The sequence below is a fragment of the Siphateles boraxobius genome, unplaced genomic scaffold (genome assembly GCF_051911475.1).
Source record: "Siphateles boraxobius isolate OS27281-9 unplaced genomic scaffold, OSU_SipBor_1 137, whole genome shotgun sequence".
Taxonomy (NCBI): Eukaryota; Metazoa; Chordata; class Actinopteri; order Cypriniformes; family Leuciscidae; genus Siphateles; species Siphateles boraxobius.
The window spans coordinates 2,472,501-2,487,500 of NW_027508741.1; the positions used below are offsets into that span (position 1 = coordinate 2,472,501).

General features: G+C 39.5%; 2 protein-coding genes across 5 annotated transcripts in view; both read left to right on the plus strand.

The window, feature by feature from the left end:
- Positions 1-7,877, plus strand: part of cyp11c1 (cytochrome P450, family 11, subfamily C, polypeptide 1) — a 25,107-nt gene extending 17,230 nt beyond the window's left edge. For both annotated transcript variants that reach the window (XM_077229999.1, XM_077229998.1), the window contains exons 5-9: positions 915-1,081; positions 3,111-3,277; positions 3,521-3,599; positions 5,379-5,579; positions 6,220-7,877. In XM_077229999.1, the coding sequence (XP_077086114.1) occupies positions 915-1,081; positions 3,111-3,277; positions 3,521-3,599; positions 5,379-5,579; positions 6,220-6,414 (809 nt within the window). In that variant the 3' untranslated portion in view covers positions 6,415-7,877. The remainder of the gene's footprint in view (positions 1-914; positions 1,082-3,110; positions 3,278-3,520; positions 3,600-5,378; positions 5,580-6,219) is intronic.
- Positions 7,878-8,120: 243 nt separating this feature from the next.
- Positions 8,121-15,000, plus strand: part of pklr (pyruvate kinase L/R) — an 11,524-nt gene continuing 4,644 nt past the window's right edge. Inside the window, exons 1-6 of one of the 3 annotated variants that reach the window (XM_077229996.1) lie at positions 8,121-8,222; positions 12,126-12,290; positions 13,686-13,777; positions 13,864-13,995; positions 14,667-14,853; positions 14,958-15,000. The exon at positions 14,958-15,000 is cut by the window's right edge and continues 231 nt beyond it. In XM_077229996.1, the coding sequence (XP_077086111.1) occupies positions 12,152-12,290; positions 13,686-13,777; positions 13,864-13,995; positions 14,667-14,853; positions 14,958-15,000 (593 nt within the window). In that variant the 5' untranslated portion in view covers positions 8,121-8,222; positions 12,126-12,151. Of the gene's footprint in view, positions 8,223-9,823; positions 10,088-12,125; positions 12,291-13,685; positions 13,778-13,863; positions 13,996-14,666; positions 14,854-14,957 lie in introns of those variants that run through there. The other 2 variants (XM_077229995.1, XM_077229997.1) reach the window with 2 other exon arrangements.

Sequence of the window (15,000 nt, forward strand, 5' to 3'; positions counted from 1 at the left end):
CTGTTGTTTGCAGTGTTGGGGAAAGTTACTTTTAAAAGTAATGAAATTACAGTATTGCGTTACTCCCATAAAAAGTTACTAATTGCGTTACTTAGTTACTTTTTATGAAAAGTAATGCGTTATGTTACTTCTGGGTTACTTTTTCTCACCTGGGCTGGGTTTGCTTGTTTGTTTTTAATAACAACAACAAAAGTTATATTTTTGGCAAATGTAAAGGCTCTTTCACACCAAAAGTAAAGTGAATAATCCTCAGGCTGAAGGAAATGCATATTTACTCCTGTACAGTAGAGGCCGCCGCTCAAACAAACATTTCAGCTGCTGCTGTTCTGGATTAAAGAACAATAGGAAACAGGAGAAGGAAGTTCAACACTCTTATTTCTAAATCTAATCTAAAGTAATTTTTGCTTATTATTAGGGTTGAATTAGATATTTGAAGGTCAGCAGCAAAGACATTGGTTAATAAAGTGAGATTAAATACATAAAGTATATTTGTGTAATTTAATATAGTTAATTATAAAAGTTTTGCGTATCATTCTGAGATTTCATTTTACTATTTTTATTAATTTTGAGGAATACTGAATGTTTTCATGCAAGTGAGACAAGGTAATGTTCACGTTTAGTCTTGAACTAAAATAACCATCATGTTTACACAGTGCACACAGACACACAACACCTCCTCACTTTATTTCTCTCAACATGGGGACAGGAGAGCTATCAGTCAATAAATGTGAAAAAGTAACTAGCGTTACTTATTTGAAAAAGTAACTTAGATATTTTCTTGTAAATTGAAAAAGTAATGCGTTACTTTACTAGTTACTTGAAAAAGTAATCTGATTACGTAACTCAATTCACTTGTAATGAGTTACCCCCAACACTGGTTGTGTGCATGTGTTTATGTGTGTGTGTGTTTGTAGCGGAGGCGCGCATCCAGCGGGGGTATCAGCATCTGCAGAAGGGGGCGTCCGGAGGCTCTGAGGGGCGTTTCCGGGGCGTGCTGGGGCAGCTGATAGACGCGGGGCAGTTATCATTAGAGCTGATCAGAGCCAACATCACCGAACTGATGGCGGGCGGAGTCGATACGGTACAAACTCACATGCACCGACCAACAAACTGACAACAACTTAAAGTGATAGTTCATTCAAAAGTGTCATAGTTCAGTTCTGTCACGAAACTATAGATGGCACAGACTTATAGGTCCTCTGATAGATAACTCAATCTGCTTGCAAACACATCATTTTCTATAGGGCACTGCTGATTGGTTCCAGCTGTAGCCAATGAGCTCGCTGCTCAACCTTCAAATACTGGTCAGCATTTGCTGTAGCAGTTGCAGCTCTCTTTTAGAAACCCTTCTCCTCCCCGAGCTCCACCTGTATAGATATGTAACAGGTAATTCATGCATAATATAATGTGCTGCAACAGTATGTCTTGCTCACAAATAGCGTGTTTTGTATGCATTGGCAGTAGCAAGTCCCATACTTGCTTTGCAGCAGCACTAACCAACAGCAGCAATTAATAACAGCAGCGGCAATAACAGCAGCAGCAGGAAAAACAGCAGCGATAATAGGAATAACAGCAGCAGTAACAACAGCAGCAGTAATAACACCAGTAACAACATCATCAGCAGCAGCAGCAGGAATAACAGCAGCCGCAATGACCAACATCAGCAGCAGCAATAACAGCAACAGTGGCAGAAATAACAGCAGCAGTTGCAGCAATAACAGCAAAAGTGGCAGAAATAACAGCAGCCGTAGCAGAAATAACCATCAGCAGCAGCAGCAATAACAGCAGCAGTAGCAGCAATAACAGCAGCAGTAGCAGAAATAGCCAACATCAGCAGCAGCAATAAAAGCAGCAGTAGCAGCAATAACAGCAACAGTGGCAGAAATAACAGCAGCAGCAGCAATAACAGCAGCAGCAATAACCATCATCATCAGCAGCAGCAATAACAGCAGCAGTAGTAGCAATAACAGCAACAGTGGCAGAAATAACAGCAGCAGTAGCAGCAATAACCAACATCAGCAGCAGCAATAACAGCAACAGTGGCAGAAATAACAGCAGCAGCAGTAATAACAGCAGCAGTAGCAGCAATAACAGCAACAGTGGCAGAAATAAAAGCAGCAGCAGAAATAACAGAAGCAGCAATAACCATCATCATCAGCAGCAGCAGCAGCAATAACCATCATCATCATCAGCAGCAGCAATAACCAACATCAGCAGCAGCAATAACAACATCAGCAGCAGCAATAACAGCAGCAGCAGCAGCAGCAGCAATAACAGCAGCAGCAGCAGCAGCAGCAGCAATAACAGCAGCAGCAGCAGCAATAACCATCAGCGGCAGCAGCAATAACCAACATCAGCAGCAGCAATAACAGCAGCAGCAGCAATAACCATCATCAGCAGCAGCAATAACAGCAGCAGCAGCAATAACCATCAGCGGCAGCAGCAATAACCAACATCAGCAGCAGCAATAACAGCAGCAGCAGCAATAACCATCAGCGGCAGCAGCAATAACCAACATCAGCAGCAGCAATAACAGCAACAGCAGCAGCAGTAACAGGAGCAGCAGCAGCAGCGTAGCAGATATATAGTCCAAACCCAAACGCCAAGTCCAAACATATCAACATGGTCATATATCCATTACCATGCCAAACACTCAGAGAGTTGTCTTGACAGAAATTTTAATTCTGCCATCATTTACTAGCCCTTGTGTCATTCCAAACCCATAAGACGTTCCTTCATCTTCAGAACACAAATAAAGATATTTTCTATTTTTTTTTATCCATTGAAATGGAACGAACTTGTCACAATATTCCTCATTATAATAATTAATATGCAGAATAAAGGGGCGGGGCCTGGTTGAGTTAGTTAGTAGTGTGTTAAACTGGTGGTTATGGTAAGGGGCGGGACATTTCCCAAACACACTCGAAGTGCTCGACCAATTATAAAACACTGACCCAGCCGACCAATCAGAGCACAGTGTGCTTTTCAGAAGGAGGGGCTTCATAGAGACAGGAACTAAACAGAGCGTTACTGACAGACTGGGAAGAGAGGAGCTGCAACAATGGAGAATATGAGGGAATTAATGTGTTTATGAACATTCAATCACTCAGACCGCCGTCCCACTGCAGTTTGCTCTCTTCGAGTTGGCGCGCAACCCTGACGTCCAGGAGCGTGTGCGAGCGCAGGTGCTGTCATCATGGCAACAGGCATCAGGAAACCCCCAGAAGGCCCTGCAGGGGGCGCCACTGCTGAAAGGAACCGTGAAGGAGACACTGAGGTGAGAGAGAGGCCGGATCATCCAGAAATATCACCAGATAGACAAGTAAGCTTAATCATTTCACAGTAATAAACAGGAAAATATCAGAATCGCTGATGAAACTTCATAAAATATGAGGCAAACTTAGATTCAGGAGTGAAGCAGCTCTACAGAAGAAGAGAGAGTCATTATTCAGAATTTCTGTTCTCATCTGATCAGTGGCCATATGATTTCAGACGCTGAGAGTGTGTTTGTGTGTTTCAGGCTGTATCCGGTGGGAATCACCGTCCAGAGGTATCCGGTTCGAGACATTGTCCTCCAGAACTACCATGTGCCGGCAGGGGTGAGACAAACACATAAACACACACATCTGACCGAATCAGGAAAATGCCAACATTTTCACATTATTAACCGATGTGTTGAAAATCCTTAAGCAAAACTGCTGCTTCCCAGTGTTTTAAATTGCTTGTAAACCTCCAGTAATGACCAAATATTGGAATCCATCTTTTTATCAACTTCTTTTCTTTCAGTTTGCACAGGTTTTGTGTTTCTTTTTCGCCTCATTGATATAAGCTTAGTGCGGGGTTTTTAACACTGAGGTGCATGAGTTTAGATTAATGAGGCCTATGATCAGAGGTGGACAGTAACAAAGTACACTTACTTGAGTACTGTACTTAAGTACACTTTTTGAGTATCTGTACTTTACTTGAAAATATTTTTTTCGGGAAACTTTTTACTTTAACCTCACTACATTTGAAAGACAAATATACTTTTTACTCCACTACGAAGTTGTGTTATACCCTAGTTTTAGTCCAATGTGATAACATATTCAGTGCCCTCCACTAATTTTGCCACCGCTGGTATATATGATCAACGATGGCTGTAAAAATGAATCTGCATTGTTTATTCTTTTGATCTTTCATTCAAAAAATTCACAAAATTCTAACCTTTCATTGAAGTAAAACAATTAAAATTGTGGGGAAAATCTCATTATGAAATAAATGTTTTTCTCCAATGCATGTTGGCCATAATTATTGCCACACAATTATTGCATTATTAATTGCCACATAGTTGTTGCTCATTATTCCTTTTGCCCAGATAAGAGATGACTGCTCAGTGACACATTTTTGTGTTGATTTTGATGTTTGTTTTTGGATTGTTGTCCTGATGGAGGATCCAACCACGTTCCATTATACGTTTTCCAGCAGAGATTTAAATTTTTTTTTTATATCTGTTGGTATTTGCTAGAATCCATGATGCCATGTATCTGAACAAAAAGTCCAGGACCTCCAACAAAAAAATTGGCCCACAACATTAAAGATCCAGCGGTATATTTAACCATGGGCTACTTTTGAACCCATCTGGTGTGTTTGCTGCCAAAAAGCTCTTTTTTAGTTTCATCTGACCACTGAATCCAGTCCTGTTTAAAGTTCCAGTCGTGTCTGACAACTGAACATGCTGGAGATTGTTTCTGGATGAGCGAGGAGGATTTTTCTTGAAACCCTCCCAAACAACGTTGATGTAGGGGCTGTTTGATTATTATTTTTTAGGCTTTCTGAGCCCAAGACTCACTAATCTCTGCGATTCTCCATCTGTGATCCTTGCAGAGTCTTTGGCCACACAAACTCTTGCATTAAGATGATATAAACACACGTCCTCTTCCTGGCAGATTCACAACATCTTTAGTTGATTGGAACTTCTTAATTATTGCCCTAATGGGGAAATGGGGATTTTCAGTGTTTTAGCATTTTCTTACAGCCACTTTCTATTTTGTGAAGCTCAACAATCTTTTGATGCACATCAGAACTATATTCTGTTGTATTACTCATTCTGATGATGATTAAGGGAATTTGGCCTTTGTGTTTCCTCATATTTATACTCCTGTGAAACTAGAAGTCATAGCTAGACAATTTCATGTTCCTAGTCACCCTGATCTGCTAAAAAATTTTCAACTTCAATGAAAGGTTGGGTTTTTGTGAATTTTTTGAATGAAAGATCAAAAGGATAAACAATGCAGATTTTGCACATATTTACCAAGGGTGCCAATAGTGGAAATGCCCGGAACAACATGAGGGTAAAATGCATGTGAATGTCAGGATCATGATGTGAAGCGGTGTTTCAGACGCTGGTGCAGGTGTGCCTGTATCCTCTGGGCCGCAGTCACGAGGTGTTCGAGAGTCCGGAGCGCTTCGAGCCGGGCCGCTGGACCGGAGCTGAGCCGGGTTCTGGAGCAGGGTTTCGCTCGCTGGCGTTCGGCTTTGGCTCCAGACAGTGTGTGGGTCGCAGGATCGCAGAGAACGAGATGCAGCTGCTGTTACTGCACGTGAGTTACTACAGGAGAACACCTGATCACACAGAAACCAGGATCGAGTCTCAGGAAAAATATCCCTTATTTACAAACACTGAGCCTCAGTTGTGCACATGTGGCTAAAGGCAAGGGTTTATTATTTAGGTTTAGATTCAGGGTTATTAAAACCATTAAAAATATTAAATACTTGATAGTAAATAAAGTTAACTTAACTAAAATAAAATATTAGAACGTTGTTTTATTTCAGCAACCTTTCTTATTTTCATTCAGTTTATTTTGAAGTACTAAAATAATTCAAACTAAATAAACTAAAAATGAAAAATAATAAAAACTTTATAGACATTAAAAAAATAATTCAAAAACAACAAAATGACTGAAAGTTTAACCAAATGTAAAGTGAAAACAGAAGATATCAAAGTAAAATCTAATTCAAAATATTAACACAATTTTAATAGTATATATATGATATTAAAACAACTCTGGTTAGATTATACACTATAAAAAAGAATAATGAAAAAACATTAGGTAACTACGATTATTGGATTGGATTATAATATCATTATAGGAAAAGATTAAATATGAGATTGTGTTTTACAAGAAAATACTACTCTAGTCTTTCTACTAATTCAATGTGTTTCTGTGTGTGTGTTTGTAGATTCTGAGGAACTTCAGACTGACTGTTTCATCCACAGAAGATTTGAACACCAAATACACACTCATTCTGCAGCCCGAGTCTCCACCCAGAATCACCTTCACCACACTCTCACCTAAACAACCAATCAATCAGTCAATCAATCAACCAATAAATCTTTCAATCAATCAACCTATAAATCAATCAATCAACCAATAAATTAATCAATCAGTCGATCGATCAGTCAATCAATCAGTCAATCGATCAATTAATCAATCAATCCATCAGTCAATCGATCAATTAATCAACCCATCAGTCAATCGATCATTCAATCCATCAGTCAATCAATCAAACAATCAGTCAATCAATCAGTCAATCAATCAGTCAATCTATCAAACAATCAGTCAATCTATCAATCAATTAGTCAATCGATTAGTCAATCTATCAAACAATCAGTCAATCGATCAAACAATCAGCCAATCAGTCAATCTATCAAACAATCAGTCAATCTATCAAACAATCAGTCAGTCAATCGATCAATCAATCAAACAATCAGTCAATCTATCAAACAATCAGTCAGTCGATCGATCAATCAGTCAATCGATCAGTCAATCTATCAAACAATCAGTCAATCTATCAATCAATTAGTCAATCGATTAGTCAATCTATCAAACAATCAGTCAATCGATCAAACAATCAGCCAATCAGTCAATCTATCAAACAATCAGTCAATCTATCAAACAATCAGTCAGTCAATCGATCAATCAATCAAACAATCAGTCAATCTATCAAGCAATCAGTCAGTCGATCGATCAATCAGTCAATCGATCAGTAAATCCATCAAACAATCAGTCAGTCGATCGATCAATCAGTCAATCGATCAGTCAATCTATCAAACAATCAGTCAATCTATCAAACAATCAGTCAATCTATCAAACAGTCAATCGAGCAATCAGTCAATCGATAGTCAATCGATCAATCAGTCAATCGATCAATAAATCAGTCAATCTATCAATCAGTCGATCTATCAATCAGTCAATCTATCAAACAATCAGTCAATCGATCAAAAAATCAGTCAATCTATCAATCAGTCGATCTATCAATCAGTCAATCTATCAAACAATCAGTCAATCGATCAAAAAATCAGTCAATCTATCAATCAGTCGATCTATCAATCAGTCAATCTATCAAACAATCAGTCAATCGATCAAACAATCAGTCAATCGATCAATCGATAGTCAATCGATCAATCATTTAATCGATCAATCAGTCAATCTATCAAACAATCAATCTATCAATCAATCGATCAATCAGTCAATCTATCAAACAATCAGTCAATCTATCAAACAATCAATCTATCAATCAATCGATCAATCAGTCAATCTATCAATCGATCGATCAATCAGTCAGTCAGTCGAAGAATCGATCAATCAATCAATCAATCAATCAATCAATCAGTCAGTCCATCCGTCCGTCCATGAAAAAGTACACTTTAAAAATTACACAATACTTCCACTTTAAGAGTTTTTTTCTGAAATATGTTTTAAAAAATAGATACTTAAAGTGTGTTCTAAGTTTTATTGTGAAAATATAAAAGAGCATGATTTTAATACAGATACAAATGCAAGGCACTATTGGAAAAGGAAATGTATTTGAAATGCAATAAAGTATTTTCTGATCACTACTTTCAGGGTGAAAATTTTATATTTATTCCTTTGAACCACTTTTATCCCAGTGAACCGAAGCCTCGATCTCAAGATCTGAAGATTTAATAAGTGTTTGTTCTGGATCATATGGACTTGGAGGATCAATACATGATGTCAAGATTCTTCTGATTCCACTAAATAAAAACGCTCTGAAGAGCGAGTGCATGAGTGTGTGTGTGTGTCCTGCAGTGTTCAGATGAATCGACCCTTGACCTCGACTTGTGTGGTCTCGTCAGTCTGAGTCCTGTAGGTGGCGCTGCAGAAGATCAGCGATCAGATCAGATGTCTTGAGACTCCTTCAACACGAGACACGAGGCTCAGGTAGGAGAACATCTGTCTTATATCAACATCATATCTTCATGTCAGTGTGTTTATATTGATGTCCTGAGAACGAAGTATCTGAACACCTGGAAAAAGGTCTTACATAATTGTTTGTGTCAAAGTTCGGCTCTTTGTTTCAGTGTTCATGATCAAAAGTGATTCAGTCATAAACGAGCTGATGCTCCTCCAGATCTCAGTCTGATATAATTCAATCTTTTTTAGCTGATCTTTTAAAGTAAAAGCACGTTATTGTCTGTTTTTGCATGACTTTGTTTTGATTCCAGTTTTTCTGCTTCTGCTCAAAGGTTTGTTTGTCTGCTAGCTACTGATTTACTGCTCCAGTCACTGCAAACACTGTGACTTTATTACTGTAGCTCTGAACTGAGATAAAGGCTTTCAGAGAACAGCACATTCTGTGATGCTTAGAGGTCATAATCAACTCACTCTAGTGATTCAAGCTTCGGCCATTTAAATATGAGCAAATGAAGATGTTCAAACAAACTCAAGTCTGTTTTTTTAAAACTTCTACTTGAAACATGCTGATTCCTTTTCTTTTAAAGGTCTTTTATCAGTTTTGTCACGTGTGATTTACTGTCAGTCAGAAACAGGAGGAGGTTTTCATTCAAAAGAGTGTTTGATCGGGCAAAAGAAAAAGATGCTTTATTTCTATATTGTTTTATACAATTCTGTTTCGCAAATATCTAATATCTAAACACTCTTAAATAAAGATACATTTGCATAAAGTTGTTTTTGTGAAAAGTGTATCAAAATTAAATGAGTTTGTGCTTAAAAGAACAACAAATATCTGCCAATGGAGTCATAAAAATAATCTTGGTTTCCTTTCGAATTAATTTATTTTTTTGACCCCATTGGCAGAATTTTCCACTGCAAAACATGCATTTTTTTATGTGAATAAATGTTATTAATTAAAATAAATGTATTTTTATATTAATTAATTGTATTTTCATATTAAAAATCAATTACATATTTAAAAAGTACAATAACTAAAGGATCAGTGTCATGATCCTTCAGAAATCATTCTTATATGCTGATTTGCTGCTCAAGAAACATTTATAATTATTATCAGTGTGGAAAACTTTATTTGAAATTAAATAAAGTTAACTGAACTAAAATCAATTTTCTTTTAACAATTATTTTATATCAGCAACAGTTCTCACTTTCATTGAGTTTAATTTGAAGTACCTAAAATAATTCAAACTAAATAAACTAAAACTAATAAATAAAATTAATAAGAAATATAAATTAAACTAAACATTAAAGTCCCCCTGTGGTGAAAATTTTGTGGGTAAATGGGTTTTAAATAAAATTAATACTTTTATTTAGCAAGAACACATTCATTATCCTCAAGAATCCTGAAAATAAAAATGTATCGCAGTGTTGCAAAGTTAATCAATTATGAGGTTCAATTTCAGCAGCTCTACAGAAGACAGTAGAGTCATAATTCAGTTCTGTTTTCATCTGATATGGTTTATGATTTAATCCCTCGTCTGAGGAAGGTTTTCGGTGAAGCACGGATGTTTGTCTTTGTGTGTTTGCACGCCTGATTCTAAAAATGACCATCCAGACTTTGTCCTTACTAAAGATATCCACTGACCTGAACACTTGAGCAGAGGGAGGAGAGACAGACGGATGAATAAAGCGTGTGCACGAGTGTGTGTGTGTGTGTGTGTGAGAGAGAGAGACGGTCAGTGTGTGCAGTGGATCAGTGCTGGTCAGGATGGGCGGTGAGTAACTAACTTCTGCTGATCCCTTCGTACTCCTCAAACTGATGATGATGAAGATTCACTCTCTGATCTGATCTAATGGATACTGGCAAATCTGTTAATAAATCACCGTAACATACGGTAAAAATAATGTTACAAGACATTGGATGTCATTTTGATTCTAAAATTACTTAAATATTCTTGCAGGGCATTAAAAAGTGTGTGTGTGTGTGTGTGTGTGTGTGTGTTTGCAGTGAACTCTTCTTTTAGAATGTGACTGAACTCTACTAACTATGTACATTCATCCTCTTTCTCTCTCTCTCTCTCTCTCTCTCTCTCTCTCTCTCTCTCTCTCTCTCTCTCTGTAATGTGACCTTGCTGATGTTCTTCAGTCTTTCTCTCCATGAACAGAATCTTTCTCTCTTCTCTGTATTCTGTTGTCTTCTTCTTTTGATTTGCTCGTCTTTGACAAACTCTCATCTGTCTGTTCGTCACGTAACATTACCAGCATCTACATCCAGTAAAGTCATCAAGAGAAATCACAGATCGCATGAATAAAGTGTGAATATTCAGTGATATTATTGATCTGACTGTACTGACACTATCAGATGAGAACAGAACTTGATCTGAATAATGACTCTTTCTTCTTCTGTAGAGCTGCTTCACTCCTGAATCTAAGTTTGTCTCATATTTGATGAAGTTTCATCATTAATTCTGTTATTCTCCTGTTCATTACTGTGAACCTGCTCTGAAATGATCTGTACTGTATAAAGCTGACTTGGCTCGAATGATTTTATCCTGAGTGTGTCTTGAAACGAGAGGAAATCATTTAGACGACCATCAATTAAAGTCACAGTTATTAGTATTCCAGAGAGATTATTCCAGTCGTGGTCACTGAGTGGATATTTTGAAAGCATTTGTCTGTCTTTTAATTGCCAATTTGCTGGTTCTATTTAGGGCCGAATAACCCTGGAGTTTGGTTTGGAGGTCAAATTCGTTTTTTAATTTATAACCTAATTATACTTTAGATGTTTATCAATCTCTTTATAAATGTCAGGGTTGTGGTTGGGGTCAGACTTATCTTGAGTTTCACTAATTAGTTTAAGCGCGAGTATATGTTTCATTGACTCATTCATTGCCAGAATTCAACAGCTCTTGTTTGTTTTTCGAGTTTAAAGTCCTCCTGTATTCAATCATTGTATCCCTTAAAACTCATCTTTGATCACCAAAATGACATATTTAAATGGGTTTCCTTGAAAAAAATGTCTTCATGTCTTCAAATAGCTTGAATGTAACTCTACACCCTTGCCTCATTTAGTATTGGCATATACGCGGTTCTATGAATATGCAAATGAGCCCCGCCTCCACTCACTCACTCGCTCAGAGATCCACTCGTTGAAGATCACACGTTGATCTGATTGGTTACAAGGTAGTTTGTGACGTCAGAAACACCAGCTATTTCAAACCGTGTTTTTGAGACTGTCTTTGGTTCACTGCAGTTTTAAGGAGAAATTACTCAGCAATGCTGTCGACTTATGAATTTACACATGGTTTGTCTTAAAGCATATTAAAAAACCACAGAGACATATAAACAACATTAAAAGCTGGATTTTCAACACAGGGGACTTTAAAAACATTGCTGTGAGAAGCAGACATTGTGCCCCATAGAGTTGTAGAAGGCTTTTCAGTCCAAAAATCCCCAACATTCACCATGGATCTAATGTAGTAAAACTAACTGTAACCATGGTATTATGGCAGAAATAGTCGAATGTTTGGTTTAGTCAGGTCAAAATACCATAATACGTAGGCTATGCACATACAATTAGGGGTTTAAGCCTAGTTCAGCCCTGCAGCCATTGCCTCTATTTACCCTTAGAATTCCAGTTCTTCTTTTTTTTACCTCAATTTTTAACATGTAATATTAGTCCCCAAATTTCACTCCTGTACTGTAGAATTGATTTAATGATTGCATCATATAATTTTAATTAGCAAAACCGTGATCTCATGGTATAAATGCCCTCTGAGCTCAGCTAGACTGAGATCTCAAGGCTTCCTCTATGAGTGAAGTGTTTCCCTGAGACCTTCCTCTGGAACACCATGAGTCTGGTTTGGTCCAGGTTTGCTGTGAGAGATAGACAGCAGAACCTCTGACCATCTCTCTCTCTTTTCTCTCTCTCAGCTCGTATCAGACGTTACTCTGAGGTCATGGCTCTGCCGGACTCCTTCATTCAGAAGCAGCAGCTGGATGCCTCGATGGCCGACACGTTCCTGGAGCATCTGTGTCTGCTGGACATCGATCAGGAGCCGATCACTGCGCGCAACACCAGCATCATCTGCACCATCGGTCAGGCCTGTAATCAGCAGCACATGCACTACAGTTCATGTCATTCCGATTCTAGATATTTGTAAATGTATAAATATACACTATATTGCCAAAAGTTTTGGGACATCTACCTGTACATGCACATGACTTTAATGACATCCCATTGTTAATCCGTAGGATTTAATATGGAGTTGCTTCACCCTTTACAGCAATAACAGCTTCAACTCTCCTGGGACGGCTTTCCCCAAAGGTTAGGTTTATGGGAATTTTTTAGCATTCTTCTAGAAGCTCATTAGTGAGGTTCGTCACTGAGGTTGGACGAGAAGCCCTGGCTCTCAGTCTACACTGTAATTCATCCCAAAGCTGTTCTATCGGGTTGAGCTCAGGACTCTGTGCAGTCAGTCCAGTTCCTTCACACCAAACTCCTCATCGTGTGTTTATGGTCCTGCTTTGTGCACTGATGCGCAGTCATGCTGGAACAGAAACATCCAAACAAAGTTGGGAGCATGAAATTGTCCAAAATGTCTTGGTATGCTGAAGCATTAAGAGTTCCTTTCACTCGAACTAAGGGGCCAAGCCCTGAAAAACAACCCCACACCTTAATCCCCCCTCCACCAAACAACCCAACATCATAATCCCCCCTCCACCAAACAACCCCACACCATTATCCCCCCTCCACCAAACAACCCCACACCATTATCCCCCCTTCACCAAACAACCCCACACCATAATCCCCCCTCCATCAAACAACCCCACACCATAATTCCCCCTCCACCAAACAACCCCACACCATAATCCCCCCTCCACCAAACAACCCCACACCATAATCCCCCCTCCACCAAACAACCCCACACCATAATCCCCCTCCACCAAACTTTACACTTAGCACAATGCAGTCACAAGTGACTTTTACGCACTGTTCTTGAGCCAATCTGAAGGCCACAGAAGTTCGGAGGACTGTAGCTCTTGACTCTGCAGAAAGTTGGCGACTTCTGCGCACTGTGAGCCTCAGCATGCGCTGACCCGCTCTGGGGTTTTATGCGGCCAAACACTTCGTGGCTGAGTTGCTGTAGTTCCCAATTGCTTCCACTTTGTTATAATATCACCAACAGTTGATCGTTGAATATTTAGTAGTGAGGAAATTTCACGAATGTACTTATTGCACATGTGGCAACCGATCACGGTCTCACGCTTGAGTTCACTGAGCTCCTGAGAGCGACCCGTTCAAGCGTCTCCATGCCTCTCGTGCTTGATTTATACAACTGAGGCCACTGAATTAAATTAATGTACAATACTTTTGGCAATATACTGTGTATATATAATAAAAATGCAGCTCACAGTGCTTTTCGGGTGAAAGTGTTTTCAGATGCTCATCTTCACTTCTTCATCTGTCTGTCTGTCATGTGACTGTTTTAGGCCCCGCCTCCCGCTCCGTCACCAAACTCAAGGAGATGGTGAAGGCTGGAATGAACATCGCCAGACTCAACTTTTCTCACGGCTCTCATGAGGTCAGTGTGTGTGTGTGTGTGTGTGTGTGTGTGTGTGCGCAAGTATCTATGACACATGATCAGCATCTCACACGTGTCTCTCTCAGTATCACAGAGAGACGATCTGTAACATCCGTGAGGCCGTGGAGGCGCTGACCTCTGACCCACTGTACTACAGGCCCGTCGCTATCGCTCTCGACACTAAAGGACCGGAGATTCGTACCGGCCTGGTTAAAGGGGTACGACTTACTCTCTAAAGGAGTGTGTGTGTGTGTGTGATCAGTGTTCAAACAGTGTGTGTGTGTGTGTGTGCGTGTGTGTGTGTGTGTATGTGTGTGTGTGTGTGTGATCAGTGTTCAGACTGTGTGTGTGTGTGATCAGTGTTCAGACAGTGTGTGTGTGTGTGTGTGTGTAATCAGTGTTCAGACAGTGTGTGTACAGTTTGTGTGTAGAGTGTGTGTGAGAGTGTGTGTGTGTGTGTGTGTGTGTACCTACTTAACTATATTTTGGGGACAAATTTGTATCCAAAAGTGACCGAAACCTGACAAATTTTCCAAAAACCTCCCTATAAGGACGTCCTCATTTGTAAATCTGGTATAAAAATAAAGTAATAAAAGGTTTTTCAAAAATTGAAAAGCGCAGAAAGTTCTGTGTGATGTGTAGGTTTAAGGGTAGGGTTAGTGTGTGTGTGTGTTCTGATCGTGTGTGTGTGATGGGTAGGTTTCAGGGTCAGGTTAGTGTGTGTGTGTGTGTGTGATGGGTAGGTTTAGGGGTTGGGTTAGTGTGTGTGTTTGTTCTGATCATGTGTGTGTGTGTGTGTTCTGATCGTGTGTGTGTGTGTGTGTGTGTGTGTGTGTGTGTGTGTGTGTGTGTGTGTGTGTGTGTGTGTGTGTGTGTGTGTGTGTGTCAGAGTGCGGATGCTGAGGTGACGCTGCAGCGCGGAGCGTCGGTTCGGGTCGTGACAGCAGAGGCGGAGAGTGATAAAACGGACGGGTCTGTAATCTGGTTGGATTATCCCAGCCTGACTCGCGTGATCAAGAAGGGAAGCAGAATATTCATTGATGACGGGCTCCTCGCTCTCAAAGTCCTGGAGATCGGTAACAAACACCAGCTCATATTTACACTGAGAACACAGTGAGCTTTAAGAAGCTGCAGTGTGACATTATTTTCATGGGGCATTTCTCCTCTCATGGACTGTCAGGTGACACGTGGGTGGAGACTCGCGTGGAGAACGGTGGGATTCT